The 25,273-nt window shown below is 41.3% G+C and overlaps 2 protein-coding genes across 2 annotated transcripts in view; one reads left to right on the forward strand and one right to left on the reverse strand.

The window, feature by feature from the left end:
- Window positions 1–3,471: 3,471 nt before the first annotated feature.
- Window positions 3,472–25,273, forward strand: part of LOC133359271 (protein unc-13 homolog A-like) — a 246,827-nt gene continuing 225,025 nt past the window's right edge. Inside the window, 3 exon segments of the mRNA XM_061577750.1 lie at window positions 3,472–3,646; window positions 6,607–6,636; window positions 18,766–18,865. Of these exon segments, the coding sequence (XP_061433734.1) occupies window positions 3,625–3,646; window positions 6,607–6,636; window positions 18,766–18,865 (152 nt within the window). The 5' untranslated portion in view covers window positions 3,472–3,624.
- Window positions 21,808–23,326, reverse strand: LOC133359273 (uncharacterized). The gene is made up of 2 exons (XM_061577752.1): window positions 23,114–23,326; window positions 21,808–22,963 (listed from the first exon to the last, which is right to left on the reverse strand). The coding sequence occupies exons 1-2, from the start codon at window positions 23,214–23,216 to the stop codon at window positions 22,422–22,424; spliced, it is 645 nt and encodes a 214-aa protein (XP_061433736.1). The 5' UTR covers window positions 23,217–23,326; the 3' UTR covers window positions 21,808–22,421.

The following is a 25,273-nucleotide window of genomic DNA, read 5'->3' on the forward strand; positions in this document are numbered from 1 at the left end:
GGCGCTCGGCGGCCAGCAGATGTTTGTTTACCAATTCTGCTGTGCCCACATGTTTCGGTGTATGGGGGAGGGGGCCTCGTGGTCGCATTGTGATGGGTGGGTGAGGGGTGGTGGCTACTAATTCCAGACGCTGAGAATCGGAAGTCGCGCTCCATCTCGCATACCCACAACGTGGTTATGAACCCAGCAACCCTGGTTCGTTCCAAGCCACGGCTAACATCAGTGGCGAGTGGTATTTGAGCTAGCTGTCCTACATGGCCCCTGCTGCTCCATCCACCCACTAACATCTACCAATAAAGCAACATAAATGCCAGGCACCCACAAGCACTGTGGGTCTTCATCGGTGGTGTTACATTTGATATTTTATTACTTTATTTGTAAATTAGAATTTGTATTTATCACATTAAAAATGTTTTTGTTTAAGAGTGCAACATTTTGGTGCTAAAACGTAGCCCAGCTTTTAACATGGGAATTGTCAATGGGAAAACGATTATCATTTAACGAGTTTTTGTTTGCCGACAAATTTCTGATGAACGTATCTCGCTCGTTAAGCGAGACACGCCTGTACTGTATTAAGAATAATCTACTGGAAAAATGTACACCATAGTAATACATTACCGTACCACCGGATAAGAATAATCTTTTATAAGACATAATTCATTATAATCTGTCACGATCAATCCACTGCTAAATGACGACTTCCCACAGCCATTGTAGAGCCCCACATAACATATAACACGCAATAAGGTGTGCAGATGGGCTGCTGCTATTAGACGTTAAAGCACGACGTGCCAGGTCCCAGGAGTATTTCCTCCAAGATTAGAAAACCTGCTCTGAGAGAGCCAGTGTCCAACTGAAGGCCCACTTGGAGCCCACCAATCTGAGCCTCCCAGCATACTTTTTTGCTAAATCATGTTGCTTGGCTCAGATTTGGCGCGAGACAGCATCTTGCACGTGCACTGCAATTTATAGTGATATCATTGGTTGAGAAAACAATCTACACGTGTTTTTAATTCATGATCAGAATCTTTATTTAACCTGGAGAAATCTGATGCACTTCGAATATCTTTTTCACAAATGTTCAGTAGGGGTTGGTCAGAAAATGCCAACAAAAAGCACTACAAAAAAACGACAGTAGTGCAAAGTATAGTAAACGTCAGCACATCACTAGAAATGCAAAAAATATTTTAGCCAGTAAATCCACTGAGCTATTAGTTCTTTTTCAGAAGCGACCTAGCCAGAAATGACAGCTCAACGAAGTGGCTTATCATGTGGACATTTATAGCAGCCAAATACTCTAAACGCATGTTTCTAAACGTGGAGGTAAAAACCGGAGCACCCGGGAAAAAAATCCACGCGACCACGAAGAGAACACACACACTCCAAATACACTGCAGGCGTCAGGGTCGGGATCGAACCCACGAACACCTGCGTAATTAAAACCGGCTCCAGCTGGTTCTGGCTCGGGAAACGCTACACCCAACAACACAGCCCACGATAGTGATATAAGTGTTATAATGGTGGATTTAGGACCAGGCCTGCGTTTCTATGTGCAAACGCGTTATATTTCTGTTTGCAACCGAGAGGGAGAGTGATCTGGCTTACACGACCAGAGCCAAAATCGTGTAATTAGGTGTCAAGGGAAAGTACTGTGTGTGTTTGAAATAGTGTGGCCACTGGGTGTGCCTGAGTCGGAGCCAACATAGGGTATGCTTAATTCAGACGAGAACTCTTTAAAAAAAAACTAAAAGAGCGACTCTGGGAGTATCTGAGAGATGTGGAGCCGCCAAAAGATCGATTCGTCGCTGGGACGATACTATACACCAATTCCAACTCTCACCGTTCAGGAACGCAACAATCCATCTCGCACCTACACACGAGCTAAGGAACCGTCCATAAATGACGTCACGCACCTAGGGAGGGGGGTTCAGACATTTGTGACGATGTGTGACGAACGGGGGGGGTTGAGAAATGTGACGTCACATCAAAATGCGCAACTTTAAATAAATATAGACAACACGTTCTACTTAATTAAATAATTTGTTTTAAATACATGTTTTCGCCTACAACAACAGAATGCAAGGCCACATTAAATTCGCACTTAAATGACAATAGTTTCAAGCGATTAGAAGCATGTTTTATTTGGGGGGGGGCAGAGATTTGTGACGTCATATTTAAGGGGGTATCTGCCTTTTTGTGACGCCGCGTGATTAGGGGGGGGGGGGGATCGTCCAAAATCGCGTGACGTGATTTATGGACGGCCCCTCATATAATCGCTCAACCAATACTATTTGAATTATGCTTGTTTGCACAGGAAAGCCTCTCTGATTCTAATAACTTTTAGTAAGAGGGTCCTGCCATGTTTTCGCAGAAATGTGGTAATTTTGCGACTATTTATTTAAAAAATGTAAATTTGGACCATGACGCTGGCACGCAATTGCCTACTCTTGTGAATGACTTCACCGGATCTGTAACGTCCACTGTGCAGCAGATGGGGAGTACTTTTATGGTTAATACATTCGCAGTAATAACCAGGGCGGCCGTTGAACTGGACCATGAACCTCCACAACAAGCGGCAAATGCAATAAAGTTGGACCATCTCACAGGCGGAGCTGAGATGGTCGTTCTCTAAGGAGTGTTCCTTCGCCACTCCGACGTGAGTCTTGACTACAACGACCATCCATTCCAACGACATAGCATACCCAAGCAAAATTTTATTAACATGTTAATTGCACGGAATATACTTATGGGATGCAAGGACAGTTTTTAGTTATTTTACACATTTCACAATAAAGACTCCCCATCACATGGACATACTATGGCAGACTCTTGAGAATGGCTGCCACGTTCTAAAAATAAAACGCGTGTCTGGTTAACTATGTCGGGGAGCCGAATTCGACGCATCGTGCACACGAAGCTGGATATCTTAAACGACAACTACACCACTCGCCATTTCCAAAAGTGAACAATATGTCCACAATTAGTCCCACCGTTTCAGCTGCAACGTTGTTTAGTTGAAGCTCGGCATTGGACACAATTCAACCATTCATGTCTCCTCGCCTTACCCCACACACAACCACCAATTCGGATATAAGTTACAAAATATAATAAATTGTAATAAAAATCCGGGAGATCGCAGGCGTGGACGATCGAACAGCATGTCACACGCTCCTCCTATTTTTAGATGCTCACCTTCCAGAGTTTTACGAAGGAGATATTTATTTTTACTCAAATGTCTCACCTGCCCACTCTCGTTCGCCCACATTACACCGCAAGCTTTCACACCCACCCACCAGCCGCCGTCGCCGCCAATGAGGTCGTGCAGCAGCGGTGGTGGGGGCTGGGTGCCGGTGGGAGGGCTGCTGGAAACTATGGTAACCTCTCAGGGTTCCACCCCTGCTGCACGCTGTATGACGTCAATACCATACAGAGATTTTTTTTCCTCGACCCCCCCCCCCATTCACACTGGCAGCAAAATGGCGTTTCCTTTGGCTCGAGTTCACTGCGAAGTTGCCGCGGAGCTATGATTCTCCGCGTTGCTGCTGGGCTGGGAGCAAGCAGTGAGCGCGGCGGCGGCGGCGACGACGGGCAACGCAGTGACCGTGATCGCCGCGCCCGGAGACAATGTCTCTGCTCTGCGTGAAAGGTGAGCAACGCGGGCGGCCGGAGCGGCTTCTTCGCGATCCGGCTGCGGCGATTTCAGCACCTCGGACAGCGCCGTGGTGCGTCCGGCAGCAAGCCTCACTCTCGTGCTTAAGGTCCCACGTCGACACGATGAAGAAGACGATGATGATGATGATGGTGCTTCTCTCCGTTCGCTCACAGCTCCTGCTGCTGTTTATCCGCCTCCTAGAGCCACTGTGATGCCTCTGTTGACTTATTGTGGCATGGGCACGGCTGGCGGCGTGCGGACCGTTTCGCTAGAACACGACTGTATTTGTATTCACTTATGGCCTGTGTATATGTCAAGCGTTCCGTGTATCACAAGACTATTTGCCAATGACTTTTTCCTAGGCTCGGTAACGTGCCTGTCAGTGCGTTTTAGCTCGAGTGAATTACAACGAAGTACATATTCGTGCCTACGTAAGAAGACTCCACGATGGCATGATCTCCTGTTTTCATTTTGAAACCAGTGCACGGGGTCCTTAATGGTTGTTGTAGTTGGGTATTAATAGCCGCGTTCACGCCCGGTGTTCCGCATGACTGTGCTGTTTGATGTGAGACTGCTTTGTGAAATTTGACTTCGCATTTTTTACATTGAGACTGTCTTATCATTCGTGTGCGTGTAAAATGTGTATTTTGGACATTTTTGTTCGCGTGTGCTGGAGTGTATGCCATTTATCAAATGGAATATTAAATATAATGTAATTTTAATTAAAGTCGTAATCATAATTTAAAGTTCTGAGGTATAGCTGGACCCAGTATTGGTCTCGTCAGACCCGTGCTGGATTCTGCCAACTGTGTTTAGCGATATGCGCTTATTGCTTTGTTAATGGAAAATCAAATAAACGCAGGGGTACTGATCTGGCTATTAGAAACAATTTTTAAATTTGTGAGACAATAAAGTGTATTAATGTAACCCCAAGAACCATAAAGGGAGCTTCATGAAAAATAAAGACTCAGAGTTAACGCGTGACTTCCTTTTATGTGTTGACACTGTCACGTGCTCTGCAATACATCCCATGAGCTAATCATAAAAAACTACAACTGACAACACCCAAATGTGTACATTTCAATCATCCTAGTTATTTTGAAAAAAAATCCGCATAGGAATGCATCACTTTTAGAATGTTATTTGTATATAGTGTCTGTGTGCACGCAAATCCGCGTTTCTGCCAAATAGTTCTCATAAATTATAGTACACATCTACAAGGCTCTTATGTACGGTAGTGACCCATTCCAAATGAAGTGAACACTTTTAACACTAATATTTCAAATAAAAAATATATTCTTTGCCTGTATACCCTCGAGCATGGTATGCTTCTGATTCATGTAATCAGCCATTGCTTCTGATGCCATGACCACACACAGAACATGCCTCCATTTACTCCTGCATGAACACGACAGCAACTTAAGGCTCATGAAACCCCCATATCTGGAAACAATGATATCAAATCTCAAATTATGCTACTAGGCCTAACTTAAATTAGACTATATCACAATGTTGTACGAAAGCCAATTTCAAGCGAACATTGTTTTAAAAAAATGCAGTATTCCATATACATTCATGTAAAACTGCTTGGACTTTTAACGGATAGCTCTGTGGTACTGTGGTATTACCACCAAAGTCGTCATGAGGGGGTGTTTCTACAATTTAGAGCAAAGAACACTCTTTATTAGGGTGGAATTCACTCATTAAATAACTGATATTTTCGAGCATTACTTAGATGAGTAAACTTACTGGATCCTGTAAATGAGACGTGGAAAATTGCATGGGAAATTGTTTCAGAAGGCGTGTTGAATAAAGGTGATGGTATTTTTTTACAACGTTTTACCTAATGAATTGTCAGAAATATGTCAATAAAAGTAAATAAACGTTCACATTTTCAAAATATTAATAGCCACCAACTAGTGTAGTGCTACTGATTTTGTACATTTATGGAAGATTGTTGACAACGTGTATCTATTTAATACACGTTTCAACAGAATATTTTATATTATAATGATGACTTTGATTAGAAAGAATGTTCTACAGTAGTCGGCAAGTATTTATATGCAGACAAACTGTCAAGCGGTTGAAATAAATTTCTGAGCAAACGTTGCTTTGCACGTCTCAATATTCATATAACTATCAGGTTGGCCATATTGCATGATCTTGTTTTTTCTAAAGGAGACATAAAAAGTCACCTACAATGTATATTTGGCAATTACATTGTTAAAACAAGAGAATAAATAACATCTCAGTGTTTCAGTTTGCGTTGTTGTTAGTCAACGTTACGATTGTACGAAGATATTTGCATTTTTTTTCATAAACCACCTAATCTTTCAATGTAAATTTCACATACTTCCAAAGTGTGGACATTAAAAAAATGATGAACACGTATAACATTCAATGGTTTATCCATACATAGTCCTGTATTGGATATATGCGTTCTCTAAGAACGGATGTACATATGCAAGCGTTATCATAATGGTTTGTGCTAATTCACATGTGATATAGCTGAAGATTGCATGATTGTGCAGTGTACGTAAAATGACAATGTTATATTAAATGTTTAAAAGTACTTATTTAAATCCTGTCAGCACTGACGTTCCATATGTGCCAGCCAATCGTGTAATTAGAGAGATAGATGAATATATATTCAAGAAATAATTTGGGAGCGGTGTATGTTCATAATGGCCAAGTTACGTTAAATGTATTTAAGGGAGCTTGGATGGATATTTGCCAAATCCACTTCAAGTCCATCCCTTTGAACACTAATTATGTCAATAACACAGGCCTTCAAAGAATATTGTTTACATTTCTGAAGTTTATTTTCATAAAGCATAGGTAAATTAATTTCTTGTAACATATACGTGCGTTTTAAAATGCTGTTTGTCGTGATATCTTCGGAATATGTGCTTCAAATATTTACATTAATTTTATCTTGTTTGTTTCTCTTGCAGTTAAGAAAGCAAAACTCCAAGGACCAGCAGGTCAGTGAGTCAACCCTTGAATAAAATGTCAAGATAGTCACAACAATATTGCTATTTGTGCTTTGGCATGCACTTCCACTATCTCTAACTATGTGAGGTGGAGGTGGGGTGGCAGCAATTGCTACGGATGACATAATTAGGACAAGGGAAGTTGTCTGTCGGGGAACAAGCTCAATAACTCCTGAGTCATGTTTTATTTGTACTCAGATTGTAAATGTTGTGGCTCTCCAACACACCGGTCTGCTGTACTAGTGAAGTGGGTTCTCCGGGGGCACACACTTGAACTTGGAGGCAACACGTTTATTAAATAACCCCAACAGGGTAACGATATAACGTAACAACGGTTAACTATACCACGACGGGGTAACTACAGAACTGGGTCAGTGAGCCAACACACTGCCTGACCCATGATGCCGAACGTGATGACCGAAGATCGAGGATCTAAGAGACGTAGCACCGACGGGTTCCATTCCAGCAGACAGCCGCGATTGCTCTCGGGACTTCCCTTTTAAGCTCCCGAGAGGCGTGGCCTCGCCCCGCCTTCGGCCACGTCCCCTTCTGGATCTTACCAGAAGGTTCTCGACCGAGCATCACGTGTCACTCAAGCCACCCTTTGGGCCCCCTCGCTACCCTGTCCCGGTCACGTGCCCTTTCGGGTTCATCCAGACTGTCACGTTCCTACTTGCCCTCTCTCTGACCATCACCACAGCCATGCCGTCTAGGGCCTGCTTCCATGCCATACTCACTCTGGTGCCAGAGAGAGGCCCAAGACGCACAGTTCAACGCTATAGTGACTTCATTTACGTCACTACACTAGTGACGAATTGGCATGTTCTGTTTATGTGACAACCCTTACTAGTTGGCTGTGTCGGTGGTGGTGGGTTTAACGACACATTTATATATTTACGCGATCTAACCCAAAAAAAAAACCTCTTATGGATGATATTGGTCGCGAAAGCCTACATGTTAAATTGATTTATTTGATAGGTTTTATTCTGGGGTATGGGTTACAAATGTGTAACATGCCAGTAACATACACCTGATAAATTGCATTCATTATTACACTTTGTAGTCAGCAGTGTTACTCGTGCATGGATCTGTAATCATGTAACTTTCCTACATATAAACTGTTGTTATTCACAAATGCGTTGAGGTTTTTTCACGTAGTTTATATATGTTCTTTATGTTTGCAAATATAGGGGATTGTTTGTAACCGTAGAATGGTGTGGATATTTGGAATTGTAAATTTAGTAAATTATACTAAACGCAGTGTCTTAACAGCATCAGCTCTTCCTAAACTATTTTTAAATTAACCTAATTTTAACACAACACAACCAGCGAGCCTCGGTGTGAAACAGCAACATATCATACCCCATGTCTTTACATAGTTTTGCAAACAGATGTGCACGTAGTGGACAGGGTTTAAAGTATCTTCTTGGTTCTTTCGGTAAAGTCACGTAGAAGGGAAGTAATAAAATAATACAAATAAAACATAATAAAACAATTCTCACGACGTTTCGGCCACAACGCAAGCAGCCGTCCTCAGGTGAAAACCAGGTCCGTCGAGGCGACAGAGTCTGAATGAAACAGCACACGAGCTTGGAGCATATATATAAGCTGGGCGCATTGACAAAGGAATTTGCATATCAAAAGGAATTTAGCATATTTATGGGAAATGCAGGAATGTGATTAGTACTGCATATGCATGTGCATTATGCAGGATTAACAGCATCAAAGGGAGCTGCAGTTACTGCTGCTGCAGCAGTTGCTGCTGCTGCTGCAGTTTCTGCAGTTTCTGCAGCAGCAGCAGCAACTGCAGCAGCAGCAGTAACTGCAGCTCCCTTTGATGCTGTTAATCCTGCATAATGCACATGCATATGCAGTACTAATCACATTCCTGCATTTCCCATAAATATGCTAAATTCCTTTTGATATGCAAATTCCTTTGTCAATGCGCCCAGCTTATATATATGCTCCAAGCTCGTGTGCTGTTTCATTCAGACTCTGTCGCCTCGACGGACCTGGTTTTCACCTGAGGACGGCTGCTTGCGTTGTGGCCGAAACGTCGTGAGAATTGTTTTATTATGTTTTATTTTTATTATTTTATTACTTCCCTTCTACGTGACTTTACCGAAAGAACCAAGAAGATGAATCCCTGCAGTCACGAAAGCTTTAAATAGGGTTTAAAGTAGTTCACAATCACCTCGTTCTGCACTGAGTTATTTAGCTGCCAGTTGGTGCACAGTTCTGGTTTGTGTCCTGCCATAGATGCAGCACCATCTGACATTAGCCAATAGTGACAATCCAAGGAATCGTATTGCCTTCTATGTAGCCACACACCACACTGAAGATTCATTGAGTGCTTTCGTGTTTGGGGAGTGTAAGACGAAACAGAATGTCCTTAAGTATAGCATCCTCCCGAAATGTAACACACAAAAGCCAATGTGTGTGCCATGTTAATTTGAAGAGCATAAGCAGTGGTGCTTGACAGGTGTTGAACTAGTGTTTGTTCCTGATCACATGCTATAACCTTATTATTTATTTTACAGTGTTGTTTGACGGTGTGATATATTTCAATTGATATATTTCCACTTCCCTAGACATTATTTTCACAGTGTCAATTTCAGTGGGTAAAATGAAACTTTCTGCGATTGTTTGGGACTTTTAGGCTGAACATTTCGGTAGCTCACCTAAAAAATATGCTCTTTGAGCTTGCTCAGAGCCACACAGTCCCTTTTAAAATGCACCTCCTAACACGACAGCTCCTCTTTTTGCACTAACAATATGACTTAGCCCTTCCCCACTTGTTCTTTGTGAACAATTTGCAAGTGCCGGTTCAGTTGATTTGGTTAATACTCACACACCAAACATACGTATGGCAAAACATGCAAAGAAACATGCTCTGATAACTATGTGCATTGTATTTTAAACTGATTGGCCTACACCAGAGACAGCCTTCTTGTCTCACCACCGGTGTTAGACCAGATAACGCCAAAAGGCAAACAGTGCTAAGAAAATGCAACTAGCAGAGCTTTTACAGCTCGGGTCGAGCAGCTATAGCTATGGTACCTATTTGCCAATATAAAAAATATGAAAAATAATAATAGGTTTTACCCTTTCTGGCAAAAAAACTGTTGATAAGATGTTCAAACACCAAATAGATGCCTTTTGCACGGCATCACGTCTGCATTAAACCACACATACTTGTGGAAAAACATGCACACAAACATGCTCTGATAATGTATGCATTGTCTTTGAACATCTATACACCTATTTTATTGCCAGAAAGGGTAAAACCTATTCTTATATTTCATAATCTCATCGCTCCATCTCTATAATGGTTATCTTCGGCACATTTTCTTCATCCCACTGTTCAATCCAACATCTGTGCTCATGCACAGCTGGAGACCGAGGACGTGCAGGTCAGAGATTATCATCACCTATCAGCATTATCGCCACCATCATTACCACCATTCCAATCATTATCAATATCTATATCATAAGCAGCAGCAGCAGATATTGCCTATGTACTGCTGCATTAAGGTATCCTCACACCGTCACAATCTGCCATGGTCCTACAATACTACAATCCACCTTACTCTAGTACATGAACTGATCTCGTGGCATATTTATAGTGATTGTTCCTCACTCCACGCAGTGAAAATGCTGTGCAATTGCACACCAGGATAGTGAGGCTGCGGCTCATGGGAGATCGTGCCCAAGCTCAACAGGACACAGTCCAGCAATTACACACATCAGTGGTACCATCATCATCATCAATCAGCAGCAGAAGGATAGTATGGATATTAGGGGGCGGGGGGATTTATCAGTGCTTGCAGAACTTTTCTTAGTCTTTAAATTAGTAATTCCCTGCAGGATATGGATACTCTGTGCAGAGAAGGCTTTTAAAATGGGCACTCAGTGCCCATCTCAGAGAATAATATGGAAATGTTGTGTGTTGTGTAGAAGATGTGTATGATTTAGTTTTGTGTATTTTTGTGTATGATGTATGTATTTTTGTATTCATAATATTTAGTGAAAGGCCTCCTAACCACAGACTTCATATTCATGACTCTTTCTATTATCTTAGGATTGGCTCTTCCTATTCTCTGCCTTTTTGTAGATAAGAAGATGGGTCCAGGAACATTTTTTTTAGTAAGGATGAGATAGAATTGCAACTCTGATCTCATATGCTGTGTCCCACAGATGAGATGAATATCGATATTAAAACCGTACTCTTTTCTGGAGGATATATAATATGAGGAAGTCCATAGAAGGTCCCGAAGATTTGATTCAGCCATAATACGAGCCTAAATCTTGTCCATAATTACCACATTTCATGTGTTCAAAACATTTTAATGGCTAGAGACAGAATCTCAAACTCCTGAGGTTGACACGTGCCTGGAATATGACTGAAACAAATTGAAATGTAAGTGAAATCAAATTAAGTGAAACAAAATCTAGTAAAGCACATTAAAATTGCATCTGCAAACAGCTATGCTCAAGTTGAATAAATGCATATTGGAGGAAACTAAAAGAAAATGGAATAAATTACGACATACACTAAAAACTAAGAAAACTAAAATCAAATACAGGAGGATGGAATAACATTCACGAGTAGCTGCCACAAGATTTAAGCCACTCAAGTAAACCACGAGGAGCCTCATGAAATTGATCAGACATCCAAGAAAACCAAATGAGGGCATACCAACTAACCAGTTAGAAGGGGCTACAATCAACTTCGCCTTGAACTCTAGGGGCTAACCGAAGAAGACAAAGGCTCTGCAATCCACCACTCCACCCGCACAGATCAGAACAAGCTTAACTAGAGACTGTTGGGATCAGATCAAACAGCAATTCACATACAATCTAGAAGCTGGTATGCATGTTTTTGAAACGTGAGCACTGGTTCATATATGTTCAGGTAAACTTGCGTTGTTCAGAGTACAAAAAATAAATAAAGCAATGCCCTCGCTCCCCACAGTTTTGTCATCCACGGTTTACGATTATCCATGCATGATATGACGTGTACCATTGTGCCAACCACGCTACAGGCGACGCCCGCACCTACAGCCGAATTGGTTCCTGGACGACGGTTCGCAAGTCGAATCGTCGTAAGTCGAAGCCTCGTTTCCCATAGACGCAATGTTATACGTTGGGGTTCCGTTCCTGGAAGCCCATGACATGCCATGAAAATACCAAAATTGACCACGGAAATAAATGAAAACAACCGTAACAAACATTTATTGTAACTTAACATAACCTTTGCAAACGTTTATTAAGTAAAAACAAGCATATTTAAAAAAAAAATGTTAAGTACTTTTCTGAATGTGCATCACATCTCCTCTTCTCAGACATAGCGAAAGACGAAAAACTTTCAAAATTTGAAGAAAATTAGCAAATAGTCTGCAGCTGCTCTAGGCGCAGCTGCAGACTGTCGGGCTATACTCTACACACGCATACGGTGGAAGAGCAAAGCAGCACGAGTGTGCGCATGACATGTTCGTCGCCAATTGACTCAGCATCGGTAGCAGTTATTAGGGGGTCGTAGGTACGGGTTTCGGTCGTTACTGTGGGGGTCGTACTATAAGAAAGGTCATTAAAGCAAGGGGTTTCAAGTCGAGCTTGTCGTAAGTTGCGAGTCACCTGTGTACAGTTTCGCGTAACCTCGGTATGGGTTTCCGCTACCCGTGATTTCTAATTTTCAGCCATGCTCAAGCATCTGCCACTACGGGCGCATCAAGAGCGTAGTACCCCCACGCGTGCCCCGTGCACACGACTTGTCCTCGTCGCCGTCCTGTGTTGTGCAGCAGTCGTCAAAGCGCAGTGCTGTAATTCGTACCAAGTGACAGTAGTCACTCTGCAGTACAATACCACCTATTTGTGCCCTTACTCATTGTCCCTTAAGCGTCGAGCTCGTGGTCCCTGTGAGCGTAATGTGAAGAGGGCAAGGAAAGGGTTGTGCCTAACGAGAGAGAGAATGCGGGGTCAGTAGGGCGGCAACATGGCTGTGAGTGAGTCACCCCCCCTACCATAACATCACCATTGTCATCGTCACTGTCAACGTTATCTGGACTTCACTATCAATACTAAAGGTAATTAAAGGTATTTTTGTTATACAGTATTGTACATATTTCTCGTATTTACTGAATGTGTATGATGCGTAGTGATGAGAGTTTTAACCACGGGCGAGGAACCCAACCCCCGATATTTCATAAGCCAACCACGGGGGTTTTCAGGAACCTATCAGGAACCTATCAGGAACCTATCCCCCGCGGTTTACAAATAGATTATTGTACACCAACGCATTCAACATACGATCTTCGTATCTTGTCACAAGTGCTTCCCCAAAAGTCCTTATTTCGTCGTATTAGTCTGGTGCAGCACGAATATTGCGCATAGTAGACAATTTCAGGCACAGCATACTCGTGTTAAACTGACAGCATACTCATTCGATCAGTCTGGGTTTAAAAAGCTACCTGCTCCTACCTGCTGAATTCTGCACTTCCAACCAATGAAACTAATAAAGCACGAGTCCTTGTTTCCATTTTAAGTTTACTTTAATCTGTGCTTTACCTAAGACAATAGACAATAGACTGTGCTCCTAAAATATCGTGGCCATATTGTACTGAGAAATTACACCGTTGGTTTCCCCACATGATCAGTGGTTTAGCACTCGAACTCAGGCACACTAATCTTGATTTGAAGCTTTCGTGACTGCAGGGATCCATACTCTTTTGTGTTTTTCGGTTTAAGTCACGTAGGTAGAAATAAAACAAAATAAATCACGACGTTTCGATAGCAAGACAAGATGTCTGCTGCAGACATCGTGCTGCTCGCAGCAGACATCGCGGCTATCGCGATTTTCGCCTGAAGACGATGGCTTGTCTTGCTATCGAAACGTCGTGATTTATTTTGTTTTATTTTATTTATACCTACGTGACTTTACCGAAAGCGCCAAAGAGTCAGGCACATTCTCACCCAGCCTGCACACTCATCTGTCAAACAGAGCCTCACAGCTCATCAGATTCTTCCAGGATAAATAACGATCCCGATTCAGTCGGTAGCCCCAGACAAATAAAAGACGATGCTTGACATGGTTTAGCACGCTTACTTGTCATTTCCCAATGAAATCCAGCCAAATTTGTCTGAAATGGACCTAATAATCATGCTCTGACACAATACAATTCAGAGATGGCATGCAACCCTATCTCATGTTGCACTACGCTGTAAACCTGCTTGCTAACCCATAAAAACCCACAACCACCATAAATAACCACAAAAGTCAGTCGCACACCGACTGCATTCAACCAACGAGCATTCAGTTACCGAAGGCCCTGCATTGGTGGCCAGATTTGGTACGTCCGATAAGTGTCGTTGACTATGTACGGTGCGAAAGAAGTTCAACACGCTCACACATTCCCACACAACCCCTCTCTCACTCTCTTAATTCTCTGTAGTGAGTACAATACCGCACTGTAGACGTGCAAACCCGATACATCTTTCACAATCTCTAATTCTTTTAACAACACAAATATCACCGTAACGCAAACACCTCTTTCCAACGCTCCCTTGAGTGTCCACGTCTCCACAGGTAAAGGTCGGGGAGAAACTGCTGACTGAGACTGGCTAAGAACCACGCTGAATTGCACGTAGCATGAATTGCCACGTGAAGGCATCTGTCGTCAGTGCACACAGGCAAGAGCCTGCGTGGCTGCTGGGGTAGCCACATCTGTGGTAGGCGGCCCCAGAACCTGTGAGCGCCTCCCGCACCTTCCAGGACCCCCTCCCATAGTGCCTATGCCTCGTGGTGATGTCAGCCCTTATTCACAGTCTTTCCCGTACATTACACGATGCTTTCACGTTTTTCACCATTATATTTAATAACAGTAACACCGCTATTTTATAACATATTTTATTTAATGTCATCACTGGGGCTTTGGTTTACTTCATACTATAGTATTACTGTTACTAAATGCTTAATGGTCATTTTGCTAATTTACTTTGCTGTTATTAACGTGAGTTTACCAGAATTCTCCCACTATACAGGGCGGTTTATACACTTAAACTAAATCCTATTTATATATTATATATATTTATTATATTTATTGTTGGTATCACTGTCAAAACTCTGCAAGTTCTACCGTCCCCCCCCCCCCCGAGTTACGATTAACACCATGTTAATATCACATTTTAACATCTGGGTTGCTGTTAAAGTGGTTTAGTCCATCACAAAAGTACTTTGCCATAGTTCTGGGAAACTCAAGCATACACTTTCCGTTTACCTTGCTGCCCCCGTGCCTGCCCACGTTATCTCGATAATTTGAGCAGAGTGACAGACAGTATGGGGTCCCAATCTGTCTCCCCTCCTTGTGTAACATGGGTAAGCCCGAGCGTTAGGATTGGCTCTTATAGCAACCTCAGGCTTTTGTTTTTATTTTTACAACTGTCTTCTGCATTTTGCTTTACACGCATCCAATTACGATACACTACAAAAAAGCTGAGTGAGAATATCCTGAGGCCAACTCTGTTATCGGAGGTAAAGAAATGACCAAGCCAGTTGTAGGGGTCGAGACCATTTTCGTGGTGGTGAGGTGTGTGTGTGTGTGTGCATATGGAAGTGACATCTGTTTGGCATCTATGGCATTCGTCCTGCCGCCAAGTTTCTGTCCAACATCAGTGCGTGTGACTGCCACCTTCAACCTGAGTTTCACCCTTGGCAGAGGAATTCCCAACTCCCCTGAGGCAATGGCGGAGCCAGGATTTTCAGGTAGGGGGGGGGGGCAACCCCTCCAGCAATGAAAAATGATGGGAGTTGTTAGTAAGTAAGGACTTGTCCCTTGCTTTTTATTCGACGCGTGTGCGGCGATAGTTAGCCATCGATAGAGGGTCGAATTCGAACCGCGTTGTGTGATCGGCATCGCGCTCGCTGAAGGTGAATGCCTTCAGGGAAGTCGTGTGCTCTATACGCAACTGCGCACAATTATGAGTCACTTATAACCGCTTTGCCGTTACTTATTGCCAATTATGGACTCAGACTATTATCCGATCATCTCATAGAGTACCTGGCACATAATAATATGTTACACAGCGGCAGTGGGTGTCGCAAAATACCGATTTATTATTAATAAACCCCAATGATCTGATCGAAATTAGGGATTTAGATCGGATCATTGGGGGGGGGCACGTGCCACCCTGCCCCCCCACTGGCTCCGCCAGTGCCCTGAGGTCTATTTGAAGTCACCTCGTGGTGGCGGGGTTTTGGGACTCTGGCGTCATACAGCTACATCTATCACATGATCCCACTAATTTAATATGGAGATTATCACCACAAACATCACATTTTCATTATTTGTAACGAATTTTGAGTGCTTAATTTAAACAGTTGCACATAATTTCTACTGGGAATTACCAATGCGAGCTGTTTGTTTAAAAGTGACGTTTTAAGGACTGTAATCTGATACCCTCATGAAATTTGCAGAGTAGACCATTTCATACTGATGTAAAATTGTACAGATAAACATGGCTGATAGGGAGGAATTTTCCACCATTTTCTGTTTTTTAATGCTCACGGATAATTGGAGGCGTGCAGCACTTCCAGGAAACCATTATGGGTGATTTAGTCATCGGTAAGTTAACGTCCATGGTCATTTCTGGGTAATTCTTCTTATCGATGGATGAACATGAATCGGTGAAAAAATTCACCCCAGATCGATTCAGACTGCGAATATCCATAGTCGTGCATAATGTCAATGCGGATACGAGGCGTGCTTCTCAAAGTGAGGAAGTACTCGGTTCAAATGACAAATCGGTTTTATTGTCACATTTTCCTGTCACATCAGACTCAGCATAAGCATTTCATCAATCATCGTACGGTTATGACTTTACAATCTTTATAATCGCTATAACACGTGAAAACATTGATACAAAGGACTCATTTAAGTGGTAATAGCCATTTTATAACTTTAATTATCATTTATAACGTTTTCTTTAATACATGTTTTGTCAGCAAACGAAATATAAAAAAGCAACAACAAAATTACGATATTTTACAAAACACACATGACGATAATCCTGTCTACTATATACACGCTTTATGAAAGAAAAATAAGTATAACCCGTAAAAACTAAGTTTTTCACTATAAATCCTTTATATGCGTGGCAGCGAACTTAATATAAAGGATTTAAAAATATATTCGCCTGTGGAGGACGCGGGGATCGATCCCGCGACCTTTGGCATGGGAAGCGAGGGCGCTACCAACTGCGCTACTCCGCCACGGCCTGTGGAGGGGTTACGCTCTGGGCTCTTACACTCTGACGTTCAGCCAAAGCCATGAATGCGTTCTATTTGAATATATGTAAAATATTTTTTTTGCCTAAAAAGTGTAAAATTTTGGGAATTTTTTTCACGAAAATTAATTGTCTCGCACAACGAGTCTGTGTGCAAAATGTCAGCTCGATTGGATCACGGGAAGTGGGTTAAAAAACGACCGAAAGATTTGCACGGTCGTAAGCAAGCAAGCAAGCACGCAAGCAAGCATGCGAACTTAATATAAAGGATTTAAAAAAACCCTGCATCACCATAGCTTGGTCCCAGGAAGTACTGTGGCAGAGAGGGATATGCAATCGACCACGGACTGTCTCTATGGAAAGGAGTCTTGTGATTGACAATGGGGCAAGATCCTGAATGGGGAGATTGGATTTAATCGACCAATCAGTATCCATCTAACCCAGGACACAACAAGAGAGTGTCCTATATTAATACAAAATCAATTCAAACGGATTCTATATAAACATGAAAAGATTTGAAAATTATTTAAATTAGGAATTTTAAAAAGTTGTATGTATTTAAAATTGTGTTATGCTTTTTTGTAACCTATAACAATGTACAATTTAAAAAAATCGTATTGTTATAAATAGATAATTAAATGTTTAAGGTAATATTCAGGAGAGCACCACCCAAAAGGACCATCTGCCATTGATGTATAACCCTGTGGATATTGTAAACATTAGCTGTAAGGATTTACCCCTGCTATGATGTAATGAATTGTCATTAGTTGATGCAAGTCAAATCTTACGTGGCTGGTTTGTAGTATCTCGTTTGTAGTGTCTGTCTTGAAGGATACCCAATGAGCTTAAATGTAATATTTGCGTACAATTTTCACATGTTAAAATATATTCTCAAATACACGTATACAATTTGATGCATGTATCACGGGTGTAAGTACAGTTTTTAATTCATGAACTGTTACATACTTTGTTAACATGAACGCTTAAAGGTCCATGGTAAAGTGTATTGATTTGTGTTGTTCCATAGTGGATCGATTAAAGAATACACACTGCCCTTGGGACATTTATAATACAACTAGGCATAGTACTTTGGCATGAAAAGCAAAACACATTGTGTTGTGAGGAGCACCACTAGTAAGTCAGCTGCAATTGTGCCTGCAAAAACGGGCATGATTAGAGTTATTCCTGTCCATCATCATAGAGAAATACAATGCTCTTAAAAACAATTGTAGATGCTTTGATAGCCATGAAAACAGTATTTCATGGATGACAGGGTGTTCTTTCTGTCAGACCTGTGCCAAACATATTTAGATAAAAATGATTGAATTCGGCAACCGTCTCTGTAGGACAATATGTGATCAGCAGATGTAGCGTCTTGTGCAAGTTATGTAATGATGAAATGTGGCATTAGGGTTTTCTGTATAAGTACAATATGTCTATTTGTGCCGTGCACAAGCCTTGTAAATGTATTTATTAAAGCTAATTCTAGATTTGAAGCTTTCGTGACTGCAAGGATTCATATTCTTAGGTTTTTTCGGTAAAGTCACGTAGGTAAAAAAGGAAAATTAATAAAAGTTAAATAAAAATAAAATAAAAATCACGACGTTTCGGAGGCAACACAAGCTTTCGTCTTCAGGTCTTCAGGTGAAGACGGAAGCTTGTGTTGCCTCCGAAACGTCGTGATTTTTATTTTATTTTTTATTTTACTTTTATTAATTTTAATTTTTTACCTACGTGACTTTACCGAAAAAACCTAAGAATTATTAAAGCTATTTTAACTGTTTTTCAGTCACATGTACTCAAGTTGTGTTTTTTCTGTGTGATGTGATGTGTATGCAGACAAGTTCAACACTTACGTAACTCTGAAGGTGCAGAATCTGAAGAGCACCACCGTGACGGTGCGAGGAAGTGAACCATGCTGGGAGCAAGACTTCATGTTGTAAGTCTTTCTTCAGGGCACACAGTTGCACACTTAGATCATTACCCCAACTTGTAACAATTTATTTTAAATATTGAAAGATAATTTGTTCCTATTTCTATTTTAGAAACAATATTTTGGAAGAAAGTTTTAGTGGCATTAACTTTTTACCGTCTTTTCTTCTAGTGATAATGAACTTGATTTTGTAGCATACTGCATGCCTTTCTCTGTAAGGTATAGTGGATTCATCCTCTTTGAAAAGATCTTACTCCATACTGAGTTCGCCACCCACGTGTATAGGTTTTATAGCTTGAGAGCTCTCATGATTAGTATGAGTTTGGTCTTAAATGTGGTCTTCTCTTGTGTGTGTGTGTGTCTTCGTGTTATGGCGTTTTTAGATTTTACCACATTGGCTTATTCTGGAACATAAGTGTTCCCCTCTCATGACCACAGATTTTCTCCAGACGTCTGGAGTTCTTTAAAGGATAATTACATCCCAACAATGTATGGTTGCTATTTCGTGGATAAGTACTATATGTAGGCGGTGTACCAGCTGCTTTATGAAACAAATGTGTCTCTATTGTAAATATATGAATATGAGGAATGTGTATTATGTTGAATTTCGTTCGCACCATATGCAGCCAACCATGATAATCAGAGGTGCGGGGGCAGGACAACAAACTAAACAAAATAAGCATTCCGAAATAAATTCGTTTTCAATCTAGATTTAGATGTGACGTTACTGGTTAAATGACTGCCTTGTATGCATGAGGTCAGTGCTATATCGTTACTAACAGTCTTATAGTTTCGATTTAAAGCTTTCGTGACTGCAGGGATTCATCTTCTTGGTTCTTTCGGTAAAGTCACGTTGTGGCCGAAACGTCGTGAGAATTATTTTATTATGTTTTATTTTTATTATTTTATTACTTCCCTTCTACGTGACTTTACCGAAAGAACCAAGAAGATGTGTATTATAGTTACCACACAGACACTGCTCCTCTCTACTCATTTACACACTACTGATGCTTTGCACGACTGCGCAAACAGGTTTCCTGATTAAGTCATTTTATCTTATTTCACTAATTAAGGGAGCCTATGATTACAGCTACTTCACAACATATGGTGTATTTTGACAGTTGCTCGACGTTCTTCTATGGAGGCAAGTGAATAGGAATTCTCAGCCCATCATGATGACACATCACCCTATAGAATACGTATGTCTCTCCATGTAAAATAAAATACTGTAACATTTTAGTCCATCATCCTAATTGGCCTTCCCGACCAATTTTTTTAAACAAAATTTAAGCATTGCAAACATTGAACCACTTTCAAAGTCTCATGAACAGTCAGGCCTGTTACAAATGCTGCTAGGTTTACAGGTATTATAGGCAAGAGCCACAGAACAACACCTTTGGGTCCATTAAGTGAACAACAGACCCCAGGTGAAAATAAAATTATGTTTCACGACATCCATAGACAGAAAGGCTGAAGTGATATTTATCTAATTTATGATTTGACCATAATCATCCACACAGTGTATAATTCGTTTATTTATTAGAGCCAAAGCCTACGTTTTTCAGATGAAAAGGAAATATATTTTTAAAATCCAAATGTTTATTTTAAAGTCTGCACTGTGTGTATCGTTATTCTTTGATAATACAAACTAAAATGGCATTGATTAATTTTTGTGACCTTTATTTTTAATTATTTTTTCAAAATACCAATTCCAGATACTCCTGAAACATTATTGTCCAGGTAGGAGCCGAGTATAACAAGTGGGGAAATGTACTAGGGTGGTATGGAATAGGACAGGAGATTGATGATTGAACGGTTACTTGAGCTCTGTAGGAGCTATAGATTAGTTATCAGTAACACACAGTTTGAATGGAAGAAGTCGTGCAAGCTAACATGGAATTCGACCGATGGTAAGACTGCAACTGATTACATTATAAGACACCCAGTCTCAAGATCAGAGCTTACAGGGCTGCAGAAAACATGTAAGACAACAAACTAGTTGCTGCAGAAGAGTGAAGTTAGGGAGTAAGCGAGCTAAAGAACAATATTGCTAGCTTTGACACAGCAAAGCTAAATATCATCGAGGTGCAAAAACTATTTTAGGCATGCATTAAAGGCAGGGTTGTAATTCTTGCAAACTTGATAGGAGGAGGGGAATCAGAGCCCAGAGCAGAGGCATTTTGGAAAGGCATTACGGAGCTGCAGCAGAAGTCATATGTCTTAATGTAAGGAAGAAAGATAAGTGTTCAAATCAAAGACGCCATAGATAGGGCTAGGGAAGTGAAGAAATTGTGTGGTGAGGAAAATAACGAAGAACAGGTCAAGATGAAGGAGCATCGGGAGGAAATCAGAGTAAACTATACAGCATAGGATGAAGGACACTATGTAACACAATTTTTGTTCCTGAGAAGTAAGTGTTATTTTGTAATTGCTAATGCATAAAAAGTATTCAAAATGGCTATTATTCCCCCAAAACTTTGCTTTTGTGACCAGGACTGATATTTTTAAATTTACCTATTTTCAATGAGAAAACGGGCGAATTTGTGTCTTTTCGTTCACATAAAGTCAGAAAAAACAACATATGAATCAAAATTAACATGTATTTATACTAAAGTAATACAAAAATTACTACAAAAGATTTGGAAGTGAGTCGTTTTTCGAGATTTAAGATTATACTGTAAATCACTTTCACGAATCAGCCCCCAAATGTAGTCTCCCATCATGTTCTCGTTATACTGTCCTTGGTAGCGGCGTTCAAAGTCCAGTATATCCTGGTGGAAGCGCTTGCCTTGCTCCTCCGAGTACGCTCCCATGTTCTCCTTGAATTTATCAAGATGAACATCAAGGATATAGACTTTGAGGGACATCCTACAGCCCATTGTGCCGTAGTTCTTCACCAGTCTCAACCAGCTCCACATCGTTTTCGACCTTGTGATTGCCCAGGAAGCCACAAACCACTACGACAAAGCTGTTCCAAGCCACTTTCTCCTTACTCGTGAGCTTTTTGGGAATTCATTGCACTCCAGAATCTTCTTTATCGGTGGACACCAGCTTTTACCTTTGTCTTAGATAACTTAGGGAAGAAGTCTTGAAGGTACTTGAAGTCTGCTGACTCCTTATCTACAGCTCTGACAAATTGTTTCATAAGGCCCAATTTGATGTGTAGTGGTGGCATCAGCACCTTCCGAGGGTCCAACATTGGCTCCCAATTGACGTTCCTCCCCACAGAGAACTCGGTCCGCTGTGGCCAGTCCCGCCTGTGGTAGTGCGCCTTGGTGTCCCTGCTGTCCCAAAGGCAAAGATAGCAGGAAAACTTGGTAAAACCGCCTTGGAGACCCATCAGGAATGCCATCATTTTGAAGTCTCTGATGACCTCCCAGCCGTACCCATCATACTTCAAGGCGTCCAGCAAGGTCTTGATGCTGTTGTAATTATCTTTGAGGTGCACTGAGTGAGCCAGGAGAAGAGACGGGTACTTGTTACCAGTATGGAGCAGCACGGCTTTGAGGCTCCTGGATGAGCTGTCAATGAAGAGGCGTTACTCATTCTGGTTACAGGCGATTCAGATTGCCTTGAACAGACTGGTCACATTGTGGCAGAAGCAGAGCCCATCTTGACGGGTGAAGAAGCTGCAAAAATGTTGGTAATGCTTCCTCTGATCTGCGACTTGCACACTTTCATCCAACAAGTTCCACTGCTTGAGCCTGGACGTCAAAAGCTCGGCATTGGACTTGGTGAGACCAAGATCTCTGATCAAGTCGTTGAGGTGTTTTTGGTAGGGGTAGTAAGGGTTTCTCTCCTCAGCTCCACCTCTTAAATTGTCATCTGGATCTACAACATCTTCCTCGCTCTCTGACTTGCTGCTCTCTTCTGAAGACGGCTGCTCTCTCTCCGGAGGAGTGGGTACGGCGAGCTCATGGCAGTGTGGCACCGGGGCGATGGTTAGGGGAAGGTTCGAATACGTGATAGCAGGTGCATTCTTGCCAGTCCGGCGTTTGGAAGGGTCCACCATGCAGAAGTAGCAGTTGCTTGAGTGGTCAGTGGGTTCCCGCCGAATTCTTGGCATAGCGAACTTCATGGCTCTTTTTTCCCCTCTGTACCATCCTACAAAAATACATTTATTTCACCCATGACTAATGTGTAAGAGATTCTCGCAACATTTTTAATGTATATATTTTTTCAACAACATTGAAAATTGTAACACATTTTAAAATTTTATAAAATAAAATTCCAAGCAACAATTGTCCATCTTACCTTCCAGAGTTTTTTTGTTTTGCTCACAGGTGAAATGAGGTGCCCAGGGTTTGTCTTGATCCTCAACAGGCATGCCGAAATATGCCTTGTAGGCCTCACACATCTAAGCAGATGCTTCCACAGAGTAGTTTTTTACTCTTGTCTTGATAAATTGACCGCAGACATAGCAAAATGCATCTGCCGGATGCTTGCAGCCTCTAGATGACATCTCAGAAAAATGCAGATATGTATCCACTTCGGCAGCTGCAACTAAACTGAACTGGTGGGCTTAAGGCCCCTGTATTTATACTACTATTTATATTACTGGAAAGTTCTAGAATGTTATAGAAGTTACTCCAAGTTTACTCAACACTGAATATATCTGGAATGTTCTGGAAAATAGGTAAATTTCTAAATATCAATGTCCTGGTCACAAAAGCAAAGTTTGTGGGGAATAATAGGCATTTTCCGTACTTTTGAGGCATAAGCAATTAGGAAATAACACTTACTACCCAGGATGAAAAAAAATTGTTACGCAGTGTTATTGGAATAAACGAGAAGAGACGATGGGAGATGGTAACAACAAGGACAGCAATAATTATTATTTATGGTCGTTTGATTATGTGATAAGAAGATGCCAAGGAATATAGGGCTTTAGCTGGCTATGGATAGCAGTGGGACAGAACACTACGAGAGGGAGAAATAGCTAGAGGTGTGGTGGGCATAGTTTAGCCACCATTTTCAAGACAGCAAGCTATCAACTTGCTAGATCATTGAGGCGCATTCGAGAGTTTGTACAAATAAAGAGATGGTAGAAGATATTTTATGTAACCCTAGAAGAGGTCACAACAGCAGTGAAGCAGATTAAATCAGGCAAGCAAATGGGAATATTTGACATTACTGCTGAAGTGCTTAGAGAAGGGGGCAGTAGCATGTTATAGTTGCGCACGAGGCCATTCAAGGTGCTTGGAGTAGGGATCAGCTGCCAAAAGACGAGAATAAGGCAATTATCATACACTTACATAAGAAGAGGGGTATAAAGGAGTGCAGTAGCTTTAGAGGGATACGTCTACTGAGTATTCCAGGTAATATTTAGTTGGGTAGGACACATTTTCAGGATGGGGGGAGGGTCGATTACCGAGACGGGCATGCGAATGATCAGTCCGGTGACCAACAGAAACACCGAAGGCCAGATGATGGGATACTGTTAGGCCAGATCTTGGATGCCACGTGTATACTGTGCAGCAAATGTGGGATATGGCAGAGGGTTGTAAGAATTTGTGAGGTGTGGTGGTATAAGTGGCTTTGGCCATAATGACACCTTGACCTTTGTTGAAACTGTGAAAACACAAGTGCAGATGAACAGCTTCGTTCATAACTTGTCGAATGCTCATTAGGTGCTGTAGGTATCACTTCATGAAGCAAATGACTAAGAACAGTGGGCCGTCACAGCCACTCCATGACAATTTAATTCCAACATTCAGTTCTTCTGTTACGTTTTGAAAGTTTTACTTTGCATTTCATTCAGTGTTTACATTTTTGATAATACATAATTATGTAAAAAACATTAAAACAACAAACACATATCTTGGTGTGTTGTTTTACCGAGTTCATATGTCCCACATTTTGCAGGACATCACAAAAAATGCAATCTCGAACGATGAGTCAGTCAGTCTCTGCCTTCTGACTCTGATCTGTTGCGATGTTCTTGCTCCAAACACCAATGCTGTTAAAAAGCAGTGTTAATGATGAATGTGGTGAGGTTTTTTCAAAGTATAATTTTTTTTTATTTGACATTTTCATTGCTTTATAAACAAGTGATCAGTCATAAAAAGGAATAATTTTTAATATGCGTGTGTAAAAACATTTAAACCAATTTAAAACTGGTTCAATATGAATGTTAATAGAGCAAGACAATTTTCCTAATGGCACATAATGCATAACGTCTGCCCAGAAGCCTAAATTATTAATACTTTAAAAGCAGGTTGACAGTCTTTCATTATGCACTTGGATCAATTTAAATTGATTGATTGCAATGCTAATATGGATGTTCAGGAAATAAAATACATTTCCCATCAGTGGAGAAGAACAAACACTCTACAAATAATATGACGCCAAAACAACAATTTCAACATTAAACTTTGTAAATTTACAGAATCTAATATGCAACGCAAAACCTTC

This window comes from Lethenteron reissneri, chromosome 64 (genome assembly GCF_015708825.2).
Source record: "Lethenteron reissneri isolate LAM-NWPU_2019-01 chromosome 64, ASM1570882v1, whole genome shotgun sequence".
Lineage (NCBI taxonomy): Eukaryota > Metazoa > Chordata > Hyperoartia > Petromyzontiformes > Petromyzontidae > Lethenteron > Lethenteron reissneri.